Source organism: Neofelis nebulosa, chromosome 4 (genome assembly GCF_028018385.1).
Source record: "Neofelis nebulosa isolate mNeoNeb1 chromosome 4, mNeoNeb1.pri, whole genome shotgun sequence".
In the NCBI taxonomy this organism is placed as follows: Eukaryota; Metazoa; Chordata; class Mammalia; order Carnivora; family Felidae; genus Neofelis; species Neofelis nebulosa.
In genome coordinates, this window is record NC_080785.1 from 99,385,646 (window position 1) to 99,408,165 (window position 22,520).

Here is a 22,520-nt window from a genome sequence, read left to right on the forward strand (position 1 = left end):
AATATACTTTTGTTCTTTTGGCAGGGGGTAAGGGAGAGTTACTGTTTAATGGGTATAGAGTTTGCGTTTCACAAGATCAACACAGGGGATGGATGGTGGTGATCATCGCACAATGTTACCGTACTTGACACCGCTTAACTGTGCACTTAAAATCATCAAGATGGTAATGGAAGAAACACCAAAAAAGAAAAGAAAAAAAAAGTTTTGCTGCCTCTTTGGTCTTGGCCCAAAAAGAACCGAGCAGCTTTCACGAGGTTGCGGTGCGGCCAAGGAGAGGGACAGAGCACTCGGTGAGGCCCCCACCCCTTTCCCCCTCAGGCCTCGCAGGTCCCGAGCACGGCCTTAGGTCATCTCCTCCTGTTCGCAAGCTCCCAATGGCCCCGCAGCGGAGCAAAGCAGAAGTCCGAGGGGCAGGCTAGAGGCAGCTCAGGTTCACAGCCAGCCCTGCGGCCCTCTAGCGGAGTGGAACGCTAGAGCCGGGCTCTCCCAGAAGCGGGCGGGAGACAGGGCCCCTCCCCTCCCAGCCCCATTTGCTCTCCCCCCACCCCCTCGCCCCCGCGCGCCCTCGCGTCCTCCGGCGCCGCGGCCAATCCGAGCCCGGCTCCCGCCTCCTACAGCAGCGCGGTCAGGTGGCAGCAAGGCGGCTGCGCGCAGAATCCGAGCTTTGTGCCCCGCGGCAGGTAAGGCTCCCGTCGCGGAGTGGGGGTCGCGGGCAGCTTTGATAATGCCTTCGGGTTAGGAGCTTGGAGAGCGCGGCCCCCGGAGGCCGGCGCCGGCCCTGCGGTCTCGGGCCCAAGCCCCAAACCGCAGGCGCAGCCTCAGCGCCTCCTAATCTTGCTCCGCTGGGCCCAGAGGGAAGCTAGCAGTCCGGAGGCTTGGTGATCGCGACGAGCTCCCTCGGGAAGGGGCTTCCTCCAAAATGCAAGAGTGTTTAAAAAATCTGTATTTTATCTAAGAAGAGTTTATGGTTTCGGTTTTTACGTAGACTGGTGCTGCGTACATGTACGGTGTAGCCTAGGGGACTGAGGCTGAGCCAGTGGTTCTGTCGAGGCAGCTCCAACGTGGGGGAGACAGCTCGGCCCACAGGAGATGTGCGGGGCCGGGTTCTGCTCCTCGGGTACGAATCCTGCGCAAGCCCCGTAGCTTCTCCTTGCCACACTTTCCTCTTGGGAAACTGGGAAGTATCAGGTATTTCACAGACCCCTGTGAGGGTTACGTGAATTAAGTGCGCTCTAAAAAACCAAGGCTGAGCTCTCAGCAGCAACAGGGTTAAATATATACACAGATATTTCGAAGTACTGATACCCTGAATTGTTTGACAAATAAATTAACGTAGTTTACGACATCACGTAGAATAGTAACACATAAATATAAAAAATAAATGACTAAGATACTGGGGACAGAGACGATGTAAGAACAAAATAAGTCTGGGTGAAAAAGAAAGTATGTCAGTGCTGTCCAATAGAACTTTCTGCGGTAATGGAAGTGGCCTATATTTATTTATTTATTTATTTTTTTTTTTTTGACTTTCTTTTTTTTTTTTTTTTTTTTTTTTTTTATTTATTTATTTTTTTTAATATATGAAATTTACTGTCAAATTGGTTTCCATACAACACCCAGTGCTCATCCCAAAAGGTGCCCTCCTCAATACCCATCACCCACCCTGCCCTCCCTCCCACCCCCCATCAACCCTCAGTTTGTTCTCAGTTTTTAACAGTCTCTTATGCTTTGGCTCTCTCCCACTCTAACCTCTTTTTTTTTTTTTTTTCCCTTCCCCTCCCCCATGGGTTTCTGTTACGTTTCTCAGGATCCACATAAGAGTGAAACCATATGGTATCTGTCTTTCTCTGTATGGCTTATTTCACTTAGCATCACACTCTCCAGTTCCATCCACGTTGCTACAAAAGGCCATATTTCATTTTTTCTCATTGGAAGTGGCCTATATTTAACATTTACATAGCTGTACGTGTCAAGTGGCTACCTTATAGCACAGGCAGGTCTATATTGTTTTGCGGGCTGAGTATCCTAGGACGGTTAACTTCAGTTACACAGTTCTAGTCATTTGGTAGTAAAGCATGCTAGAGACTTCTTCCCACCTTCCCTCTGGCAACCACCGCTTCGTTTTGTGTATGTAAGGACTTTTTTAAATGTTAAAAACAAAAAGTTACTCCTACACGTTTTGCCTGTGTGGAAGCTTTGTGTTCCTTTGCCCACCCCCACTCCTCAGTTGTGCTGTGGTCAGCTCTTCAGTAGTTCATGGTTTCCTCCTACAGAAAGAACTAGTCTTTCAGTAAGAGGGAGTCAAGGTTCAGATCTTTCTGGGGGATCAGTGCCTAACAACATGTATGGGCCCAGAATGTCCTGATCTCAACCCGATTTTGAAACTGAGTTGCACATTGCTTGCAATTTGAATTAATAAGTCACTTAAAAAAAAAAAAAACAAAACATGGATGTATCCTTACAAGTTTCAATACAGTAGACGTTTATTCCTTAAAAGTATTTTGACTTCTGCTATCTCCTTTCTCTCTTATTATATCAAGATCACTTTAAAGAAAAGGTAGAAAGTTTTGAAATGGTGATGAGGAATAGGAGGAACATTGAGCAGGAGGGGCAAGAAGGTGGGATGGGGAAGAGAGTGGCTTAGGTTTAGAGGGAGTGTTCAAGAAAGCTTCCCTGGTTCTGATAACCCAAGCCTTGTCCCAGTTTACTTGTGTACAGTTCTGCCCATGAGAGAACCAGGAGAGAAGCTAATAACCTCCAGTTAACCAAGACAAACACTGAGGAAGCTAAGGCCAGAGGAGAAGAAAAAATAGAAGTGAAGTGGGTTAGAATTATAGCATGTCAGCACTGAAAGAGAGCGTAGAGATCATCTAAGTTTGTGTAAAGTTCATCTGCCCCCTTTCCTTTCTTGTGGTGCAGAAACCAAGGCAGTAAGAGGCCATGTACGTTGGCCTTGGTCAGAGTGGTAGTGGGTGCCCATGCCAGGTGTAGAATTCTGGGCTCTTGAGTCACAGGCAGGCTCTTATCCCCCAGAGGGATAACTTGTCTGTGTGTACCTCAGTGCCTCATATTTTGGGGTCAAAGCTCAAACTCCACCTCTGTTAAGTTAGTAGACCTGCCACAGTAGGGGAAAGGAGAAACCTACTTTAAATTGGTTTAAGAAGGTCTTTTATGCAAAAGTGTTGCCTTTTTTCTTTATCTTTCTAGTGAACCACTGCAGCCTGAACTATCATTTGTTATTATGTGGTAATTCAGGAACTAACTCAAGATTCTTCTGTTTTGTAATTTTTCTTAAAGTGCCTACTCCTAGACAGGCATACCATATATTTCTCGATGAGAAAACCTATTAATTCACATTAATTTAATTTATACGTTTGATACAATTATAGGCACAATCCCAGTGAAATTGTTTTTTGTTTTTTTGTTTTTTTAACTTGACAAAGATATTCTAAAATTAATCTGGAAGTCCAAACAGGCAAGACTAGATAGGAATACTCTACAAGTTAATGAGAGAACTTAAACTGCCAGATAGCAAAACATTGTTAAGCCACAGTTATGTAAACAATATATTATAGGCATGGGAATAAAGGTCAGTGACACAGTAGAGGAAGTGAAAAAAAGAATAACTGTGTTTATAAAAAGTTATGTATGAGTCATTGGGGGAAAGGATGAAATATTCAATTAATGATTTGGGAACAACTCAACTATTTGGGGGAAAAGTATAGTTAGAGTCTTATGCCATCACCACAATACTATTTAGATTGATTAAAATATAAAAGTATAAAAGAATTAAAAATCAAGGAAATAAGAATGTGTCTATAAGTATTTCTAAACATAATACTAAAAGTCAAAAACTTAAGTTTTTTTGGCCCAACTTAAGTTGGACCATTTAAATATTAAACCCTTGAAATAAACTAGCAAACAAACCTAAATCTTCTTGTTATAGGATTAGGTCTTAGATATTTAAGAATATATTAAAATATAGAATAAAATTCTCCCTGGGTTCTTTTCAAACCTTAACTAGTCTTGGCAAGACAGTGGGGAGGAAGAGAGAGCTGTGTGATGAGCAGGGAAGATGTGGAAAGGCCGAGCCAGATCTCACCTGGCCAGGGTTCTGCCTCCTGATAGTGCCATCTTAAGGGGAGTTGAAAGCTGGATGGAAGAGCATGGGAAGGATCCCTCAGTTGAATGTGCTTTATACATGACAGTGCTATTCATCCTAGGTGGTAGATTGCTAATGCCTAATGCAGTAGATTTCTAAGTGGGATTGTTTCACACATGTGCATTTCTCCAAATCATTTTTGTTTGTTTGTTTGTTTTCTTTTGTTTTGCTTTCCCAGATTCTTTGGGGAAGCAGTCAAGTTTATTAACAATGTTTGGTAGACATTTTTTATAGGAAAACTTTCCTGGAAGTTCTCATGTGAGAAGCAAGTAGTAGCAATGTTTCTATGAAGACAAAGGACTTAGGGCAGTTTAATTTCTCTTGAATTTAATCTCAATATGATTTGGGGATTGGAGACAAATTGGAAGCAGTGGAATGGCTATGTCAGAGGTTGCCTGAATTTAGATTTGTAATAGACATTGCTAAGCTGCCCACTATAGAGATGATACCCATCTGTAGTCCCCCTGATATTGTCAGAGAGTCTATTCCCCACACTTTGACCACTGCACTGTGGCAAACATTTTGATCTCTGACAGTCTGATAGAGCATCAGAAATAATTGTGAAATAATAATTTGCATTCTGTGATCATGACTGACTGAGGTTGAGCATTGTTCCACCTATTTTAAGAGTTATCTGAATTTCCTTTTGTGGAAATCAGAACATTTTAGAGCTGGAACAGACCTGAGAGATGAAGTCCAGCCACACAGCCTATGATGAATCTGTTTGGACATGGCTGCTTGGCTAGCCCATGACTGAAGCAGGGCAAACACTCATTCTCCTGTTTGTCATAATAGCTGTCTGACAGGATCTGTAAAGTTCTCCGGAGCACTCTGGAATTTGGCTCTAGAACCAGAAAGTCTGAAAATTACAGTGCAGTGCTACACTGCCTTGACTGTGAAAGACCAAACGCTTTTACCCACCCTGCACTTCAGGTATCTCATCTGTAAAATGGAGTTAGTGTTGGCCTTTTTGTCAAGGGTTTTATGGGTTAGTGTTAATATAAAGTAGTTGACACAAGTAAGCTCACAACCGTTATAATCCTCATATTTTTGCATTTTGTTATCTGAGTTTTCCACTCACATGTAAGCTCTAAGCAGGCTTAGACTAAAGTTGTTTAGAACATAAGTAAAGCACAATAGAGTTTAGGATAGGGCATCTATGCAGGGGAGGGCAACCAAGTGTGTTCTCTGGGGAGTCCCTGTGGTCAAGACTGTTGCTTAACACACATCCTTGCCTTAGTTTTGGCTTTTTTCCCTGACTTTGCTATCAGTGTGTTAGTCATACCTCTGAGATATTTTATGCACAAGATATCACACCTATACTGACTCCCTGAGATCTGAGAAGAAAGCTTACCCACTTTGTCACTTCCTGCTTTTTAGGGTTTGTCTTCTAGCAGTTCCCTTTTTCATATTTTTTCAGGAAGCATGAAACCTCCAGATTATTAAAGGAAAGATTGCATGTGTGCTGGCTAGGTTGGGTCATGAGACCCAATCTCAAAACAGGAGGAATGAGAAGAGAGAAGGGAGGGGAATTACTGAAAATGGGTTATTTTCAACACACAGCCTAGGTGACCTCCCAGGTGTTCATAGGATTGTCAGGAGTCAAGTTTTTTTGTTTTTGTTTTTTTAAATTTTTTTAATGTTTATTTTTGAGAGAGAATGTGCACGAGCTAGTGGGGGGAGGGCAGAGAGAGAGGGAGACATAGAATTGAAGCAGGCTCCAGGCTCCAAGCTGTCAGCACAGAGCCCGATGCGGGGCTTGAACTCCAACCGAGAGATCATGACCTGAGCAGAAGTCAGACACTTAACCAACTGAGCCACCCAGGCACCCCTGTTTTTGTTTTTTCAAATAATTGATGTTATTATTTCATTGTTCTTATTCATGGTTATCATCACTGTGGCTCAACTCTTTCTATATTTTGAAAGAGGACAAGATCACATTCAGGGATGGGTCCAAGGATTGAGGCTACCATGGCCTTTTCTTCCCAGAGGACTTGGAGAGCCCTCCTTCTCCAGCTCTGAGCAGTCATCTTCATTGGCTTCCTGGACATCCCACGCAGGTAGAGGGGCTAGAGAGGCTTTAGCTCTTTGTCATTTCTGGTTACCCAGTTACCCTGCCATTGCCTGCCCAAGTCTTAGTTGAAATAAAGTGGCAATTCTAACAGCTCTGAAAAACAAATGAAAAAGTTAAGTTTTATAGGCCTCTCTGTTCTAGTGTTTCTCCAAGTGTGGCTGTCTGACCATGTGTGCATGATCTCTTGGATGACTATTGAAAATACCCGATTTTTAGCCTCCCTTCCCCTGTAGACTTCCTGAGTCAGACACTGGGGGTAGAACCCAGAAATATGCATTTTCAACAAGCAGTCCTTGGAGTACATTAAAGTTTGGAGCCACTATTATTCTGTACTAGTTTTTTATTACTTTTCTTTCTCTCTCCTGTTTCTCCTTCCCTTCCCTTCCCTTTTTCTTTCCCCATTTCTTCTGACTCCTGATGACTTGTTTGTTCCTTCCTTCCTCCTCCTTAATGCTGCAGGTTCAGATTAGCCTATCAAACTGTTCGTAATAAATTTAATCCTTTAGAAACTCAGCTGGGAGGAAAAAAAAAGAAGTGTGTATTTCCTGCTGCCCTGCTTGTCTCCATAGAAGAAAGGCAAACCCAAAGCTATCCTTTCCAAGCACTAGCTTTGGGACAAGCATTATTCTTTTAAGTACACATGGCATTGTGTTTACAGTCCCTCATCTAGTATAGGAGGTGTGCCTGGGGGTTGGAAATGTCCTTCTTCAGAGAAACATCACGGGCATGACATCCCAGGGGAGTCCACCACCAGCAGCCTCAGAATCAGACACTGGCCTGGGTCCCCTTACTGGAGGGCTCAAGGTGGTGGAGGCGTTTGGGGAAGATAGGGCCAGTGGACAGTAAGTAGTGTGGGAGAGAGTGGGGTGGCAGCGGGGAGTATCTGCCTGGAGTGTGGGGCAGGTGTCATGTAAGTCCTGACCTCTGCTTTTGTCTTCACAGCTACTGAAGGAAGGGACCAAGATGAATGCAGAGGTAAGTTCTTTAAAAGGACCAGTTTAAGGAATGCTTTTCTTGCAGTATTCCTCATTTCTCTTTCACAGAGTGTCTTGTCTCCCTAGAGAGCTTTCAGAAACATCTGCACAAACTTGAAAACATTTCCCCTCCAACCTGCCCACATGCACATGGCTGTGGGTGATATAGGAGGAATTAGGCTCCTCTGAGTTCTTATCTGTGTCTGTTCAGCCTCAGTTAGATGAGAATTTATCTATTACAGTTAATCCTGAAACAACAGTCAAGAGCTAGGCGTGGAGTGGACAGCGGGGCGGCATTGGGGTGTTGGGCCTAGAGCCCTGCTTTGTGTTATTCTGGGGACACTTACTCTCTGCATTGTCTCCTGGGGGTTCTTCATTCCACTGTCCCTGTTCTTTGATCTGGTGAGATGTCTAGTCACTTGGCTGTTTTGTTCTTTTTCCTGACTAACCAGTTTCTTCCTGTCTTTACTCCTTTCCAAGCCACTGAATTGTGGGGTCCATCTCTTCAACCACTCTTGGTCTGATGTCCCTAACTTTTCTTTTCCTCTTGTCCTGTTGATCCACCAATCCAAACCCAGGACAGTGGTCTGAGGTGAGTGGTATAGCTTCATGCTGTTTACAGCTTGCAGCTATCTCTAAACCCTCAAGTGGGTACTCAGCACTGCCAGCCTGGCCCCCATGTAGCTGCAGGAGGCCCCCTTTCCCATTGCCCTGGATGGCCAGGTCCAGTCTTCTCACCCCTCCCTGCTCTCTCCTTACTGTTAGCATCTGGACCACCTTTTACCTTACAGAGAAAAATTAGAACCATCAGACATCATCTCTCTCAATTCCTACCTTCCCATTTGTCTTACTGCTCTTCTCACAGTGGAAGGGATGTCTGTCAGTGAGAGAGCTCCAGGCTGTGAGCATAGGAAAACCCAACTTCACGTGTTTTTTTATCTTGGAAGTCCAAATGGAGGGCAGGCTTCAGGGCTGGTTGATCTGGTGACTCGGCAATCTTGAGGATCCAGGATCATTTCACCGCTCTGCTTTTTATCCAAGTGTTAGCTTTATCCTAGAGATGGTTCCCCTTGTGGTTATGGGATGGCTGCCAGTTACCCGTTGGGGCTACATGCTTCCTCATTCACTTTGAGCAGGAGAAAGAGATAACTTCCTGTGGCTCTCCCAGAAAAGTAGGAACTTCTTTTTTTTTTTTGAAGTCCTACCAAATGCCTCCTTAGGTTTTATTAAGAATTATGTCACATGTCCACTCCTGGAGTAATTATTGGGTTAGAGGAACCAAGATTTTGCCAGTTGGCTTAGACTAGTCAGGACTGCCCTCAAGCAGTTCCCCACCCCATGCTTTGGCTGGATATAGAAAGAAAAAAGGAAACCTATAGCATCCAGTCCGAGACATTTCTAGTGTCCCATGAGACTCCTGTCCATACTCTGAATTGCAAATTCTGCTGCCTCTTCAGACCTCTTATGGCTTCCCTAGTTATCTCCCTTACCACCTGCATTATTAATCTCATTTCTACTAATTCGTTCTCTTTAATATTTCAAAATGCCTTAGTTTTTACTTTCTTCAGAATAAAATAACACATGACATCTTGTCAAGCTACTGTAATCTTACTGTTCTCAATCTCTTTCAAAGGGAGGCTTGAAAGAGATGTCCATGGGTAATTTCTCCATTTTATTCCTCTCTCCCAAGTCATTCTCAACCTGCTGCAGTCGGGCTTCTTTCTTACCATTATACAGAAATTCATCGTAAATAATAATTTTTAAAAATTATTTTTGTAGTAACGTCAATACAAACACCTAGTACAAAACTCAAAAGCTACAAAATGATAAAAGTCAAAACTAAGTCTCCCTACTGCCTGATCCCCTGGCCTTCCTCACTTCAGGGCTGACTTCTTTTAACCACTTTCTGGTGCCTCTGACCCCTTATTGTGAAACCCCCTGTGACTCACTTAAATTCTTATGGTCTTAGGAGTCCTGAAGAAAAAATAGGAACTTTGCATTAATATTAAGCCTAAAATGCCTAGCCCAGCAACAGTGGCTTTTTCCTGTCAACCTTTGAAAACGTTCCTAGACCTTGGATTCCCTTTAACTATCTTCCCTTCTCTTCTGCCTTAAACACTCATGGTTCAGTATCTGTGACCACTTCCTCACTTTCCTTTTATGTCAGTCTCATTGCAGTCTGACATGGTTCTCACTGTCCCACCAGAACTTTACAGCTGAAAGTCACCAGTAGCTCATATTGCCAAATTTTGTGGAAACTTTCTTCTTGAGGCATTTGACACTATCGGCCATGTTCTTGCAATGTTCCCATGATATCTCAGGATTTCTTCCCATCTCTCTGCTAACTTCTCATACTTTTTCTTGGGCTTCTCTTCTGCCTGCTTCTTAAAACTTTGCATTTCCCAGGACACTTCTCACCCTACCATTGTCCTGGGCTGCTCATCCAGTTCCACAGATTTTATTGATCAGATTTAGGAATGCCCCAGATGGATCTGTTCAACCAGATCCTACTCCTCAACGTCAAATCCATCTATCTGGAAGCCTGGATTGCTCATCTTCATTGAGAGGTGCCACAGGCACTCCCAGCTCAGTATCACCCAAGCTGGACCTGCTGTTTTTCACCTGACCCACGTAAGCTTCTCTTAATGGGGCCCTGTACGGAAGGGCACTAGTGCTGTCCATTTCCACGGCCTAGAAGCCTGACATCCTCCTAACTCCTTTCCCACACTCCAACCCGTAAATCCTGCTCTTTTCTTTATTTTGATCTAAAATTTATGAAACAGTACATTGTACCAGACTCTACACTTGACTTTATGCCTATAATGGTAAAAAATACAGATGTGGTACTTGTACTCATGGAATTTGCTGAGAAGTGAGACCATAATATCTTTCACATCTGCCCTTTTCTTGCTTGACTTTCTGCCTCCTTATCGCTTCCTCACTTCTGTACTTATTCTCCTTTCCATTTTTTTAAATGTTTACTTATTTTTGAAAGAGAGTGAGCACATGCACACAGGTGGGGGAGGGTCAGAGAGAAGGGGACAGATGATCCGAAGTGGGCTCTATGTTAACAGCAGAGAGCTCAAGGCGGGGCTCAAACTCACGAACCCTGAGGTCATGACCTGAGCTGAGGTTGGACACTTGACTGACTGAGCCACCCAGGTGTCCCACTGTCCCCTCCTTTTCTTACCCTCTTCTAGGTCTTTTGAGGGGCAGAGGAGGAGACCTTAGGCATAGAACAGACTTCTCAGCCTCTGTTCGTGACATGTTGTCTTTATTGGTCTGTGCAAGGCTCCTCTCTTGTATGTATGTTCTCATTCCTTTTGGTCTTCATCCCCATTCTCACCCTCAAAGACAGCTATTCTAATGTATTAAATGATTGTCTTCTTGTTTCCATATTTAGGAAACTATATGTCACTGTCTTTGTATAAATACCCTTCACATTTACATTTGGTGAGATTAGCTTTTTAATTTTTTTTGGTGTACAGTTCTGTGAATTACCACAATCAAGATTTAGACCCTTACTCCAAAATATTCCTTTCTGTTGTTGCTCCTTTGTCACAGCCTTCCCACCCTTAACCCCTGGCAACCACTGTGTAATATACTTTTAATTTTAGTAATTGTATTATGTTACAGTTTATATCTAGTTCTCTTTCTTTTTTTCCTACTCAGCACTACATTTTCAAGATAAAACATATAGTTAATCTGTTGCACAGTATCCCATGATGTGCATCTGTTTAATCCTAACAAGACACCTAGGAGCAAGATGCTATTATTGTCTCAGTTTTGTAGATGAGGAAAATGAGGGTTAAGTAAATTGCTCAAGTCACAGGGTATTGGGGGCAGAATGGTGATGCAAGCCCTGATGTCTCTGACTCCATGAATGTCTTTCTTCTTGTGTATATTCAGCTAATCCTGTCCATCCAGTTCAAATGTTGTTACTGTTGCATGAAAAGTTTCTCAGGGATTTCTTTCTAGAAGTGGTATCTCCCATTCCTTGATTCTCATTGCTCTTTACTTTTTGGTTACTTTCCATTCTCTGACCTCAAATATGGCTGTCTGTGTATCTTGTTCATCTTAGTATACCCACAGCATCTGGCATGATGCCTCATACTTAGTTTGTCCTCACCAAGTGTCAGTCATCATTTAGTCAAATGATCAGATGGTTCAGAAACTGTTCAGTAATCCTGTAATGCAATCCAGAACTTGGGTGGGTTAGAGAAAATGTGGAGGAAGGAAATCATATGACAGAAAATTTCAAGGAAAATTTGCTGTGATTCAGAGTCTGGCTGGAGTAGAAGGGCGGAGAAAGATTGTCAGCCTCAGCGAGCCCTTGGATCTCAGAGGAACTTTGCTGAGTACAGGAATGACTCCCAGGATTTTGAGCATTTCAAGCTGGGTGCCTGATAGGATTTGTAGAGCCATTGGCATTTGCCCAGAATTTCAGAGCATAGCCAGTAAGGTAGAGTGGATGGCTGGCATCTAGCACAGAGCGGGATGATCCAGGTCAGAATGAGATGGCCAGGTGGAAATTGGAAATGCCCAATTGGCATTTCTTCTTATGATTGGAACTTGGAGGAAAGAATGGCTCACAGCTCAGGATGTTGGAGTCTTCAGCATAAAAGTGGTCATGGTGAAGGGACTCCCCCCTCCCCCAACCTCTGGGAATATGGGGAAGAGAGGAAAACAGAGGGACAAGGATTGAGTGCTGGGAATTATGCACTTCCAGGGGGCAGGGTGAAGAAGGAAAGTGAAGTATGAAAAGAAAACCTCAGTATGAGGTGAGAAAAACCAAGAAAGGAGGGAAGGTCCATTTGAATTTTAAATAGGTCTGAGGTCTAGGGGAATTCAGTAGAGAAAAAGCCCCTGAATTTAGCAACGAGAAGGTCTCAGATCTGTGATGAAGCAGAGAAGCATTGAAAACCAGATTACAACTGGGCCAGAAAGTATGGGTGGAAACAGCAGTTGTGAGGAGTCAGATGATTGGGGACATTGGACAGGACACCGTCAGGGGCAGAAAGTCCCCAACATGGGATAGCAGAAGATTCTGGGCCTTATAGAGGGAACTCCAGGAAGGGAGATGGGAGTAAGCCAAAGAGTCCATAAGCTGTCAAGTTCTTATCTACTTGGAGCATCCCTTAGATATTTGTATGTATTTTAAGTATTTTTATTTTAGGTAACTAATATATTCAGTTGATTCAAAATTTTAAAGGCTTTAGAAAAAAATTCTCTTCCCTCCCAGCTATTCTGTTTCTCATGCTCCCACGTAACTTTGTGTTCCTGGAATCTTTCTTTCAGAGAGATTCTAAACATTTACAACAAATATTTTTTTTCTCTCCATATGGCTCCTTCTTTTTTGTACAAACTATAGCACACAACTTAACACTGATCTGTTTTTTGCTATTCTCACCTAGCAATCTATCTTGGAGATCAGTCCCTTTAAATACAAAAAAGAACTTCCTTGTTCTTTTCTATAGCAGTGTAATATTTCATTAAGTTTTTTTTAATGTTTATTTATTTTTGAGAGCAAGAGAGACAGCATGAGTGGGAGAGGGGCAGAGAGACAAGAAGACACAGAATCCGAAGCAGGTTTCAGGCTCTGAGCTGTCAGCAAAGGCCCGATGCGGGGCTCGAACTCATGGACTGCGAAGTCATGACCTGAGCCAAAGTTGGCTGCTTAACCAACTGAGTCACCCAGATGCCCCTGTAATATTCCATTTTAAGAGCATACCAAATGTACATAACCAGCCTGCTATTATAATATATAATATAATATATAATACAGTACACATGTTATTTTCGATCTTTTGCTGTTACAAATAAGGCTGCAATAAACTTAAATCATCTCATTGTGTATCTCTATAGGATGCATTTTTAGAAATGGATTTATTTGAGCACAGAGAATTTGCATAAGTATTTCCAAGTTGCTCTCCACAAATTTGCCCATTTTTCTCTCCCACTTGCAGTGTATGACTATACCTCTTTTTCCACACCCACCAATGTGCTGTCAAACTTTTTGATCCTTGTGAACAGTGGATGAAAAACATTAGATTGTTGTCCCTGATTATTTGGAATCTCCTTCCCCCCTCCCAGAGTGGTAGTTCAGCACGTGTCCCCATGTCTCACCTCTCAAGGTTCCTCTAAAATTATTTTACATTTTCTCTTACCTTTTTCATCTCAAAACAAGTTTTTTCTAAGTTAGCAGAGCATGTTTTCTTAATCCTGACTTCCTTCAAATGCTGTGATCAGATCTGGAGCTCCAGACCCCAGCTTCTCTGACTCCAAAAGAGGGAGCAAGTTCATTCCATGACTGTGATTTGGCTCTGAATTTTTGAGTCACTTTGCTGTCCTGTATGTGTGTCCTTTTTCTGCTGTCTTGAATCTGCTCCTTTTCCTCTACTGTAGTGGCATTTACCCAAAGGTTCAAGATAAAGTAAAGCAAACAACCGAAAATGGAATTTTAGATATCCTGGTTGCTAGAAATCCATTGCCCACCCTTACTGGCTCCTTTCTGTTACCTTCAACCTCCTCAACCTGTGTGCATCTTCTCTTTCTGCTCCTTTCTATTGCCCTTTCCTCTGCCTTCTGCTAGTTCCCACCCTCTAATTTCTTATATTACAACTTTATGCTAAGAACACTTAGAATGATTTCTTTTTTTTAAGATCTGTTCCTAACTGATACCTTGTGGAGTTTAATCAAAAGTAGAAGTACATTGAGGCACTCACTCTGTGTCTCTTTCTCTCAAAAATAAATAAAAACATTAAGAAATAAGAAAAAATTAGAAGTACATTGTGTAAAAATGGTAGTATAAAGTTTGGGAGAGAGGAGATGGAAGTATAATATTGTAAGAGTCTTATATGTGAAATGGTATATTGTTTTCAGGTAGCTGTGGTAAGTAAAATATGTATAATATAAAAGCCTTTAAATAACCACTAAAGAGAAGTTGCAGCTATAGCCAATAAATGAGGTAAAATGGAATCATAAGAAATACTGTATTAATCTAAAAGAAGGCAGGGAAAGAGGGACAGAATAGATTGGACAAATAGAAGACAAACAATAAAGTGTTGGTTTAAACCTAACCATCTCAATGATTATAATGTAAATTGTCTAAACACTTCACTGAAAGGCAGAAACTGTTAGATTGAACAAGACCTGACTATATGTTGCTTAAAGAAACTCACTTTAGATATAAAAACACACAAAGGTTAAAGATAAAAGATTGGAGGAAAAAAGTACTATGCTAACACTAATCAGTGGAAACCAAAAGTGGATTGTTAGTATCAGACAAAATAAATTTAAGGGCAGAAGTATTAACTGGAAAAAAATGGTCACTTCAGAATGATGAAGGAGTCCATTAATCAAAAAGACATAACCAACCTAAACATTTATATATCTAATAACAGAAGGTATTATGGAAAGGTCCACCCAACAACTGTAGAATGTACATTCTTTTCAAATGTGCCTAAAACATTTACCAGGATAGGCCGTATTCTGGATCATAAAGTGTGTTTCAAAATTTTTTTGATGATTCAGATCATTTAAATAATTTTTTTCTTTTTTCTTTCTTTCTTTCTTTCTTTCTTTCTTTCTTTCTTTCTTTCTTTCTTTCTTTCTTTCTTTCTTTCTTTTTCACTTAAAGGATGTTTTGTGACTGCAATGCAACCAAATGAGAGATCAATAATAGAAAAATATCTGGAAAATCTGTAAACATTTGTAATCCAAATAACACATTTCCAAATAATCCATGGGCAAAGAATTAATCAAAAAGGAGATTAGACAATAAACTGAATAAAAATGAAAGTGTGGCGTTTTACAATTTGTGGGATGCAGCTAAAATATTGTCATCCCAGAGAAATTTATAGGACTAAATGCTTATTTTTGGGGGGGAAAAGAAAAGAAAAAAAGGGTTTCAAATCAGGGACCTAAATTCTTATCCTCAAACTAAAAAGAAGAAAGCATGTTAAATTCAAAATAAGCAGAAAATTTGAAGTAATAAAAATAACAACAGAAATCTATGTAATAGGAAACAAACAAACAAAAACAATTGGGAAAATCAGGGAAAGCAAAAACTTTTTGAGGTCATTAGAATTTATAAACCTTTAACTTGGCTTTGGAAAAAGAAAAGCCAGAAGTTAACAAATATCAGAAGTGAGATTCACCCTGTCTGTTTCCAAGCTGTCCACCTGCCAGGTGGTGCCTCCCTCCAGAGTTTTATCTCAGTTGCCACTGTGTTTCAAAAACCCCACACTGCGGAGACACCTGTGGCTCATGTCCACGTTGATCCTCTGGGGGAGGTTCTTGCCATGCTCTGGCCAACACTTGCTTGTTCCAGAAAATGTTAATGTGACCGTGCAGTGGCAACAGCTCAGAGTTTATGGTAAAATCACAACACACAGCCTGTACCAGGGTTTGCTGCCTTCAGCCTGTGTCTTTGTTCCTATACCAGTGAACAGGCAGTTCTATGACACCCACTGGGTCTTTTGCTCATGGAGAGGCTGTATCACCTCTACTGAATGCACTCCTAGCAGTGGAGCCACTTCTCCCTATGAAACCTAGGGGATCCTCAGACTGTGCTGCCTGCTCCCGAGGCTCTGCCCTGCTTCCTTATTGGAGCATGAGTTCCAAAATTTCAGCCTGAGCTCCACTGTTTGCAAATAATTCGCAGTATTGAAACCCTCTCTTTTTTCCCCATCAATGGTTTTGGGAAACAGTTTTCTTGTGTATCCCCTGCTCGTGTTTTCATTCTTTCTTTCTTTCTCTCTACCTACTTGCAGGGGGAGTACTTTTCTTGCATGATCCCAATGCAGTGCCTTATCTCCCCCTCTCTCTTTCTCTTCTCTGTGAAATAGCTCCATGAAAACAGCTCCTGCCCCTCCATGACAGCATGGCTCTTCTCTCCCCCAGTTCACCTCTCCACACCACATACCTGCCACATTCTTTCCCTCAAATTATGCAGAATGTTCTGTTAATCCTTAGATCCGTTTCCTAGGTGTTCCAGATGTTTCGATGTTGTTGTAGCTGTGTTTGAGGGACAAGACATGCCCAGTGTCTACTACTCCACTGTCTTCTGGAAAAAGTTTTTTTTTTTTTAAGTTCATTTTGAGAGAGAGCTGATAGGGAAGGGCAGTGAGAGAGGGGGAGAGAGAATCTCAAGCAGGCTCTGCACTGTTAGTACAGAGCCTGACATGGGGCTCGATCTCACAAACCATGAGATGATGACCTGAGCTGAGATCAAAAGTCAGATGCTTAACCAACTGAGCCACCCAGACACTCTTGGAAAAAGTCTTAATAATAATAATAACAATTAATAATTGAGCATGTTTTCCAAAATGAAGATTCATAATAAACTGAGTTTATCAAGTGTCTTAATCTAAAAGAAAAACAATGGGCAACTTTAATGTATGTATATTCCAACTATACCTATTAAATAAGTTGAATCGTTTTTAACTAAAAAATGTTTCTACTGAGAGAAATTCTGCTGGATTGAAGACACAGGTTGCTATGATGGGCACGCCTATGGAGAGGGACATTTGTCAGGGAACTGATGGTGGCTTCTAGGACTTAAGGGACTCTGTCCTACAACTGTAAGGAACTGAATTCTCTTGGCAATCATAGGAGCTTGGAAGAGAACCCTGAGCTGTTATGGATGAGAACATAACGTGGTCAACTCCTAACTGTAGCCTTGAGACTCTGAGCAGAGGACCTAACCCATGGTAATTGTGAGATAATAAATTTGACAAAGGGTCAGAGATCGGTGTGTTTGGGCAGACTCCTTTCTGGGCATTTGCAGCTGAAAGACATCTGAAAACAAAATGAGTGTCATATAGTTTATCATTTGTGTACTTAGTCAACTCCTGTCAGTTTCCAAAACACAGTACCAATAGAGAAAATCATGAAGTGTTGGTATCAGCAACAATTCCAGTTCAAACAACTCAAGATCAACCTCTCCATCATCCAGTTAGAAACCTATGTTTAGAGCTGCCTATTTTTTCTCAGATGGATTAAGACAGTGTAGGCAAGCTATGGTCAACCTGACCATGGTCGAACTTGCTTAGATGAGTTCAACTCTGTACCATTCCAAAAAGTAATTTTCAATTATTTCTTTATTCTAGAGTAAGTGACATATGTATTTATTTGAAACCACTTACCTAGGGTTGCCTAGGTGGCTCAGTTGAGCATCTTACTCTTTATTTCGGCTCAGGTCATGATTTCATGGTTTGTGAAATCTGTGCTGGCTTGCTTCAGATTCTCTCTCTCTTACTGTCTCTCTGCCCCTCCTCTGCTGGTGCTCTCTCTCTCTCTCCATCTCTCTCAAAATAAAAATAAAACCACCTACCTATAAAGCATCATAAAATTACAAATAGTTCATCACGAAAAGGCAAACTCAAGTAATCAGAATCATGTGTTGCATGTTCAATAAATACTCAAGAGACCATAGCAGACAGATGAGTCTATAGGCCTGGAAGATTTGTTCAGGGCCATTGCAATGCAGATTTTTCTCCACCTTTCTCAAAAGCCATGGGACTACATAATAAAACCTGAAGTTCGTAATTGTCCTAAGGCATTGTCTAATCCAGTGGAAAGTAAACCAAAAAAAACCCCAAAAACAAAAAAAAAACAAAACAAGGTTTTCTGGAATATCTAGAATATTCAGTTGTTCAGAAACAAAAATGCCCCCTTCCTGGATAAATGAAAAGTCTAATGTATTTTTTCCTTTCAAATTGATTAAATGACAAATATTTTGAATTCTTAAGTGTTACTTCCTTAAAAGAGGAAAGTGGTATCTAATACTGGCAAACGTTTTATTGCCCCAGTTTTGCAATAATTGTAAGTGAAAAAAAAGAGGAGTAAGAGAAGATAAACAGTACAGAAAAACAATAAAAGCATTCAGACTTTTCAGTTGTGCAAAAAATTTTGTATACTTCTGTTAGTTGTAAGCAATTGCCACAAAGAAAACAGAGTACATCTTCTTGTGGTATCTATGTAACCTGAAAATTTGTGGAGGGAAATGTTATAGAATTTAACTTGTAATTAATATTAAACATTATGTTTACACTAATGAAACACATAATTTATGGACTATGAAGTAACATGTATACAATATTTTTTAAAGTTTATTTATTTTGAGAGGGAGGACCAGAGGGAGAGGGGGAGAGAGAATTCCAAGCAGGCTCTGCATTGTCAGCTCAGAGCCTGATGCAGTGCTCGAACTCATGAACCATGAAAACATGACCTGAGCTAAAATCAAGAGTCAGATGCTTAACTGACTGAGCCCCAATATACATACAGATTTTTAAGATATAGCTTGAGACTTAAAGAAGCTTAGTTTTTGTGGCTGTGGGTTATATTCCCAGACCCCTAAGCTTTTATTCCTTTTATTGTATAGAATAAAACTTTGGTGGGAAACTTTGAGAAGCATGTCTTAAGATATTAGATAATCCTTTTAAAAACCACCTTTATTGAGGTATACTCGATATATAATACACTGCACATATTCACCGTGCAGTTTGATAAGTTTTGATGTATGTATACATCTGTGAATACATCCTAGCAATCTAGGTAATGAGGTTATGCATCACCTGCAGAAGCTTCTTCATTTTCCTTTGTAATTTCTCTCTTCATCCCTCCTCACCATCTGTCAACTAGGCAAGTGATCTCTAATCTGCCTTCTGTCAGTATAGATTACTTTGCACTGCCCAGACTTTTGTATAAATGGAATAATACACTATGTGTTTTTTGAGGGAGTGTGTTAAAAAAAAAAGGAAAGAAAGAAAGAAACCTTGTTTAGAGCTTCCAGTACTTCAGAAGGATTGAGACAGTGCACGCTTCTACAAGCACAAATGGACCCTATACAGAGTTACCAGTTCCCACATGTAATGTAAAGAAATGGAGATAGCTAGTTTCTCAGGCAAACTATTCCACCTAGATTCCCAGTGTATCCTGCTTTTAGCCACCCTGCAAGTGTTATGATGACAAATACGTATGCTCATTAGTATTATGTGCAATATCGGACAGTAGTTTCAGCTCAGGCCACATCAAATGCCAACCCAGCTCAGCCTACTGCTTCACAGCCTCTACATTTGGCACATGTTCCTGGGGAGTAATCTCACCAGCTCCAAATCTAGTGGTTAAAGAAAATGGATCCAAAGGAGGATGTTCAAATGAATGCACAGGGAGGGTCAGTGCTAAATGAAAATGTCAGTTGACACTGGCTAGATTGGAGGTACATGTTTTCATAAGCTGCAGTTCCCTTCAGCACAGTATATTTCTTTTCTTCCTTTTTCAGTTTATCATGGCAACGGAAGTCATGTTACTAGTTTATGTACAGCAAGTTGGATGATTTCCTGTTAGGCAAGAAAGAGGTCAGCAACAGGCTCCCTGTAACATTGTCACAGTTAACAGTGATGGGAAACAAACATGAAAAAGTAGATCATTGTATGGATGATGGGCTTAATGGTGAGGGTTGTGAAGGTGCAGATGAAGATGACCATCAATTTAAAGACCTCGAGGGCCGCCTGGGTGGCTCAGTTGGTCAACTGACCGACATGGGCTCAGGTCATGCTCTCGCAGTTTGTGAGTTTGAGCCCCACGTCAGGCTCTGTGCTGGCAGCTCAGAGCCTGGAGCCTACTTTGGATTCTGTGTCTCCCCCTCTCTTCCCCTCCCTTGCTCACGCTCTGTGTCTCTCTGTCTCTCAATAATAAATAAATGTTAAAAAAAAAAAAAAAAGACCTTGGTTAATGGCTTTTGCTTGGTCTTTTATCACTGCGTTCTGTACCTAATACCAGAGGGGCTTCCAGATGTCAGCAGTTAAGCATGAAAAGTTATTGCAGCTGAAGAGGAGGGTTTGACTTTAGGAAAGTGTTTTAAATAATAGTATAGTGTGTGTGTGTGTGTGTGTGTGTGTGTGTGTGTGTGTGTGTGTGTGTAAACACACACATGTTATATATAATTAAATATATAACCTTTTTATTACGTACAGAGGTTTTTTTTGTTAAATGTAAGCTTATATATATGAATACCATAAACACAAATGGATTGCTAATTGTGTGATTTTTAAAGATACTAACAGAACATAGTGTAACAACATTGATCTTCCAAACTTTATTCATCTCAATTATATATATTATACCAAGACAGACATATTTATGAATCTTATTTTTTGTTTTAAGTTTACTTATTTACTATTGAGAGAGACAGAGACAGCACGAGGAGGGGAGGGACAGAGAGAGAAAGAGAGTGAGAGAGAATCCCAAGCAGGCTCTGCAGTGTCAGTACAGAGCCCACTGGAGGCTTGAACTCCTGAAGCATGAGATCATGACATGAACCGAAACCAAGAGCTGGATGCTTAACCAACTGAACGACCCAGGTGCCCCTATGAGTCTTCTTTCTTTTTTTTTTTTTTTTAATTTTTTTTTTTTAACGTTTTTTATTTATTTTTGGGACAGAGAGAGACAGAGCATGAACGGGGGAGGGGCAGAGAGAGAGGGAGACACAGAATCGGAAACAGGCTCCAGGCTCCGAGCCATCAGCCCAGAGCCTGACGCGGGGCTCGAACTCACAGACCGCGAGATCGTGACCTGGCTGAAGTCGGACGCTTAACCGACTGCGCCACCCAGGCGCCCCTCTTTTTTTTTTTTTTTTTTTTTAACGTTTATTTATTTTTGAGAGAGAGAGACAGAGCATGAACGGGGGAGGGTCAGAGAGAGAGGGAGACACAGAATCTGAAACAGGCTCCAGGCTCTGAGCGGTCAGCACAGAGCCCTACACGGGGCTCGAACTCATGGACCGCGAGATCATGACCTGAGCCGAAGTTGGACGCTTAACTGACTGAGCCACCCAGGCTCCCCGAGTCTTATTTCTTAAAAGAGCTGCTTTGTGTATAAATATCTATGGTTAGTAGTTCAGCGTGTGTACCATTCAGTGTGTAATTTAATATACTTTCTATGAATTATTCTGAAAGTTTTAAGTGGATGATCTCACAGTTTTTAATGAAGAATGTTACTGAGTTTAAATGTGCTACTAGCTTCTTGTCTAGCCATAAACCAAGAAACTTAGCAGTGATCTTAATTTTATTAGGTAAGGGACACCTATTTTTTTTTTTTTAATTTTTTTTTTTCAACGTTTTTTATTTATTATTGGGACAGAGAGAGACAGAGCATGAACGGGGGAGGGGCAGAGAGAGAGGGAGACACAGAATTGGAAACAGGCTGCAGGCTCCGAGCTGTCAGCACAGAGCCCGACGCGGGGCTCGAACTCATGGACCGCGAGATCGTGACCTGGCTGAAGTCGGCCGCTCAACCGACTGCGCCACCCAGGCGCCCCGGGACACCTATTTTAAGAGCATGTATCATCTATTGGAGTTAGTACCTTAAAGAAAAGATAGCTCTTCAGTGGAATCAACAGTGGTATAAAATATTTTATAAAGGCAATATAAAAGAGAATACTTTTATAAAATCAATTATCCTAGAAATCATTTTACATTTTACATTACAAGAAAATTACGGACCAGTAACTCTCATGAGCATAAATGCAAACATTCTTAATAAGATTTTAGTGAATAGAATCATCAATAAATAAAAAGGATAATACGTGATGGCCAAGTGATGTTTATCCTAGGAATGAAAGGCATCATCAGATCCATAGACTTTAAGAAGAAAAAAAATTATATGATCATCTCAATAGATCAGAAAAGGAATTTGATTAAACTGTTTTTAGTTTTAAAAACCATAAAAACCATTTATAGTTTTAAAAAACAGCAAAAATATGAATAGAAGGAAATATTCACATCATGATAAAGGGTATCTACAAAAAAATCTACAGCTAACTTAAGTTTTCATGGTAAAAGACCCAAAGTTTTCCCCCTTAGATTAGAAAGTAGGCAAGAATGTCTACTGTCACTAATCCTAGTCAAAATCATAGTGGAAGACCCACCCAGTGCAATAAGGCAAGAAAAGTAAATAAAGCACTGCAGATTGGGAAGGAAAAAATGAAACCATCTCTATTTATGTCTGACTTTATGGTCTATCTAGAAAATCTGACAGAATCTACAAAAAAAGCTGCTAGAAGTAATGAGTTCAGCAGGATTACAAGATCCAAATTGGCATATAAAAATCAATTATATCTTTGCAATAAACAATGAGAAGTGGAAACTAAAAAAACATAGTATTTACTAGCACTAAAAATCATAAATACTTAGGTATAAATTTAACAAAACATGGCAAGATTCATACACTGAAAATGATAGAATGAACGAAGTCAAAGAAGACCTAAATAAATGGGGATATATACCATGTTCATGGATTTGAAGAT

The 22,520-nt window shown here is 41.0% G+C and overlaps 1 protein-coding gene across 6 annotated transcripts in view; it reads left to right on the forward strand.

Annotated features, from left to right (window-relative positions):
* The first annotated feature begins 476 nt into the window (after positions 1 to 476).
* Positions 477 to 22,520, forward strand: part of BLVRA (biliverdin reductase A) — a 59,568-nt gene continuing 37,524 nt past the window's right edge. Inside the window, exons 1-3 of one of the 6 annotated variants that reach the window (XM_058725509.1) lie at positions 477 to 680; positions 4,958 to 5,095; positions 7,179 to 7,211. In XM_058725509.1, the coding sequence (XP_058581492.1) occupies positions 7,200 to 7,211 (12 nt within the window). In that variant the 5' untranslated portion in view covers positions 477 to 680; positions 4,958 to 5,095; positions 7,179 to 7,199. Of the gene's footprint in view, positions 681 to 1,023; positions 1,118 to 4,957; positions 5,096 to 6,113; positions 6,223 to 7,178; positions 7,212 to 16,588; positions 16,924 to 22,520 lie in introns of those variants that run through there. The other 5 variants (XM_058725505.1, XM_058725510.1, XM_058725506.1 and 2 more) reach the window with 5 other exon arrangements.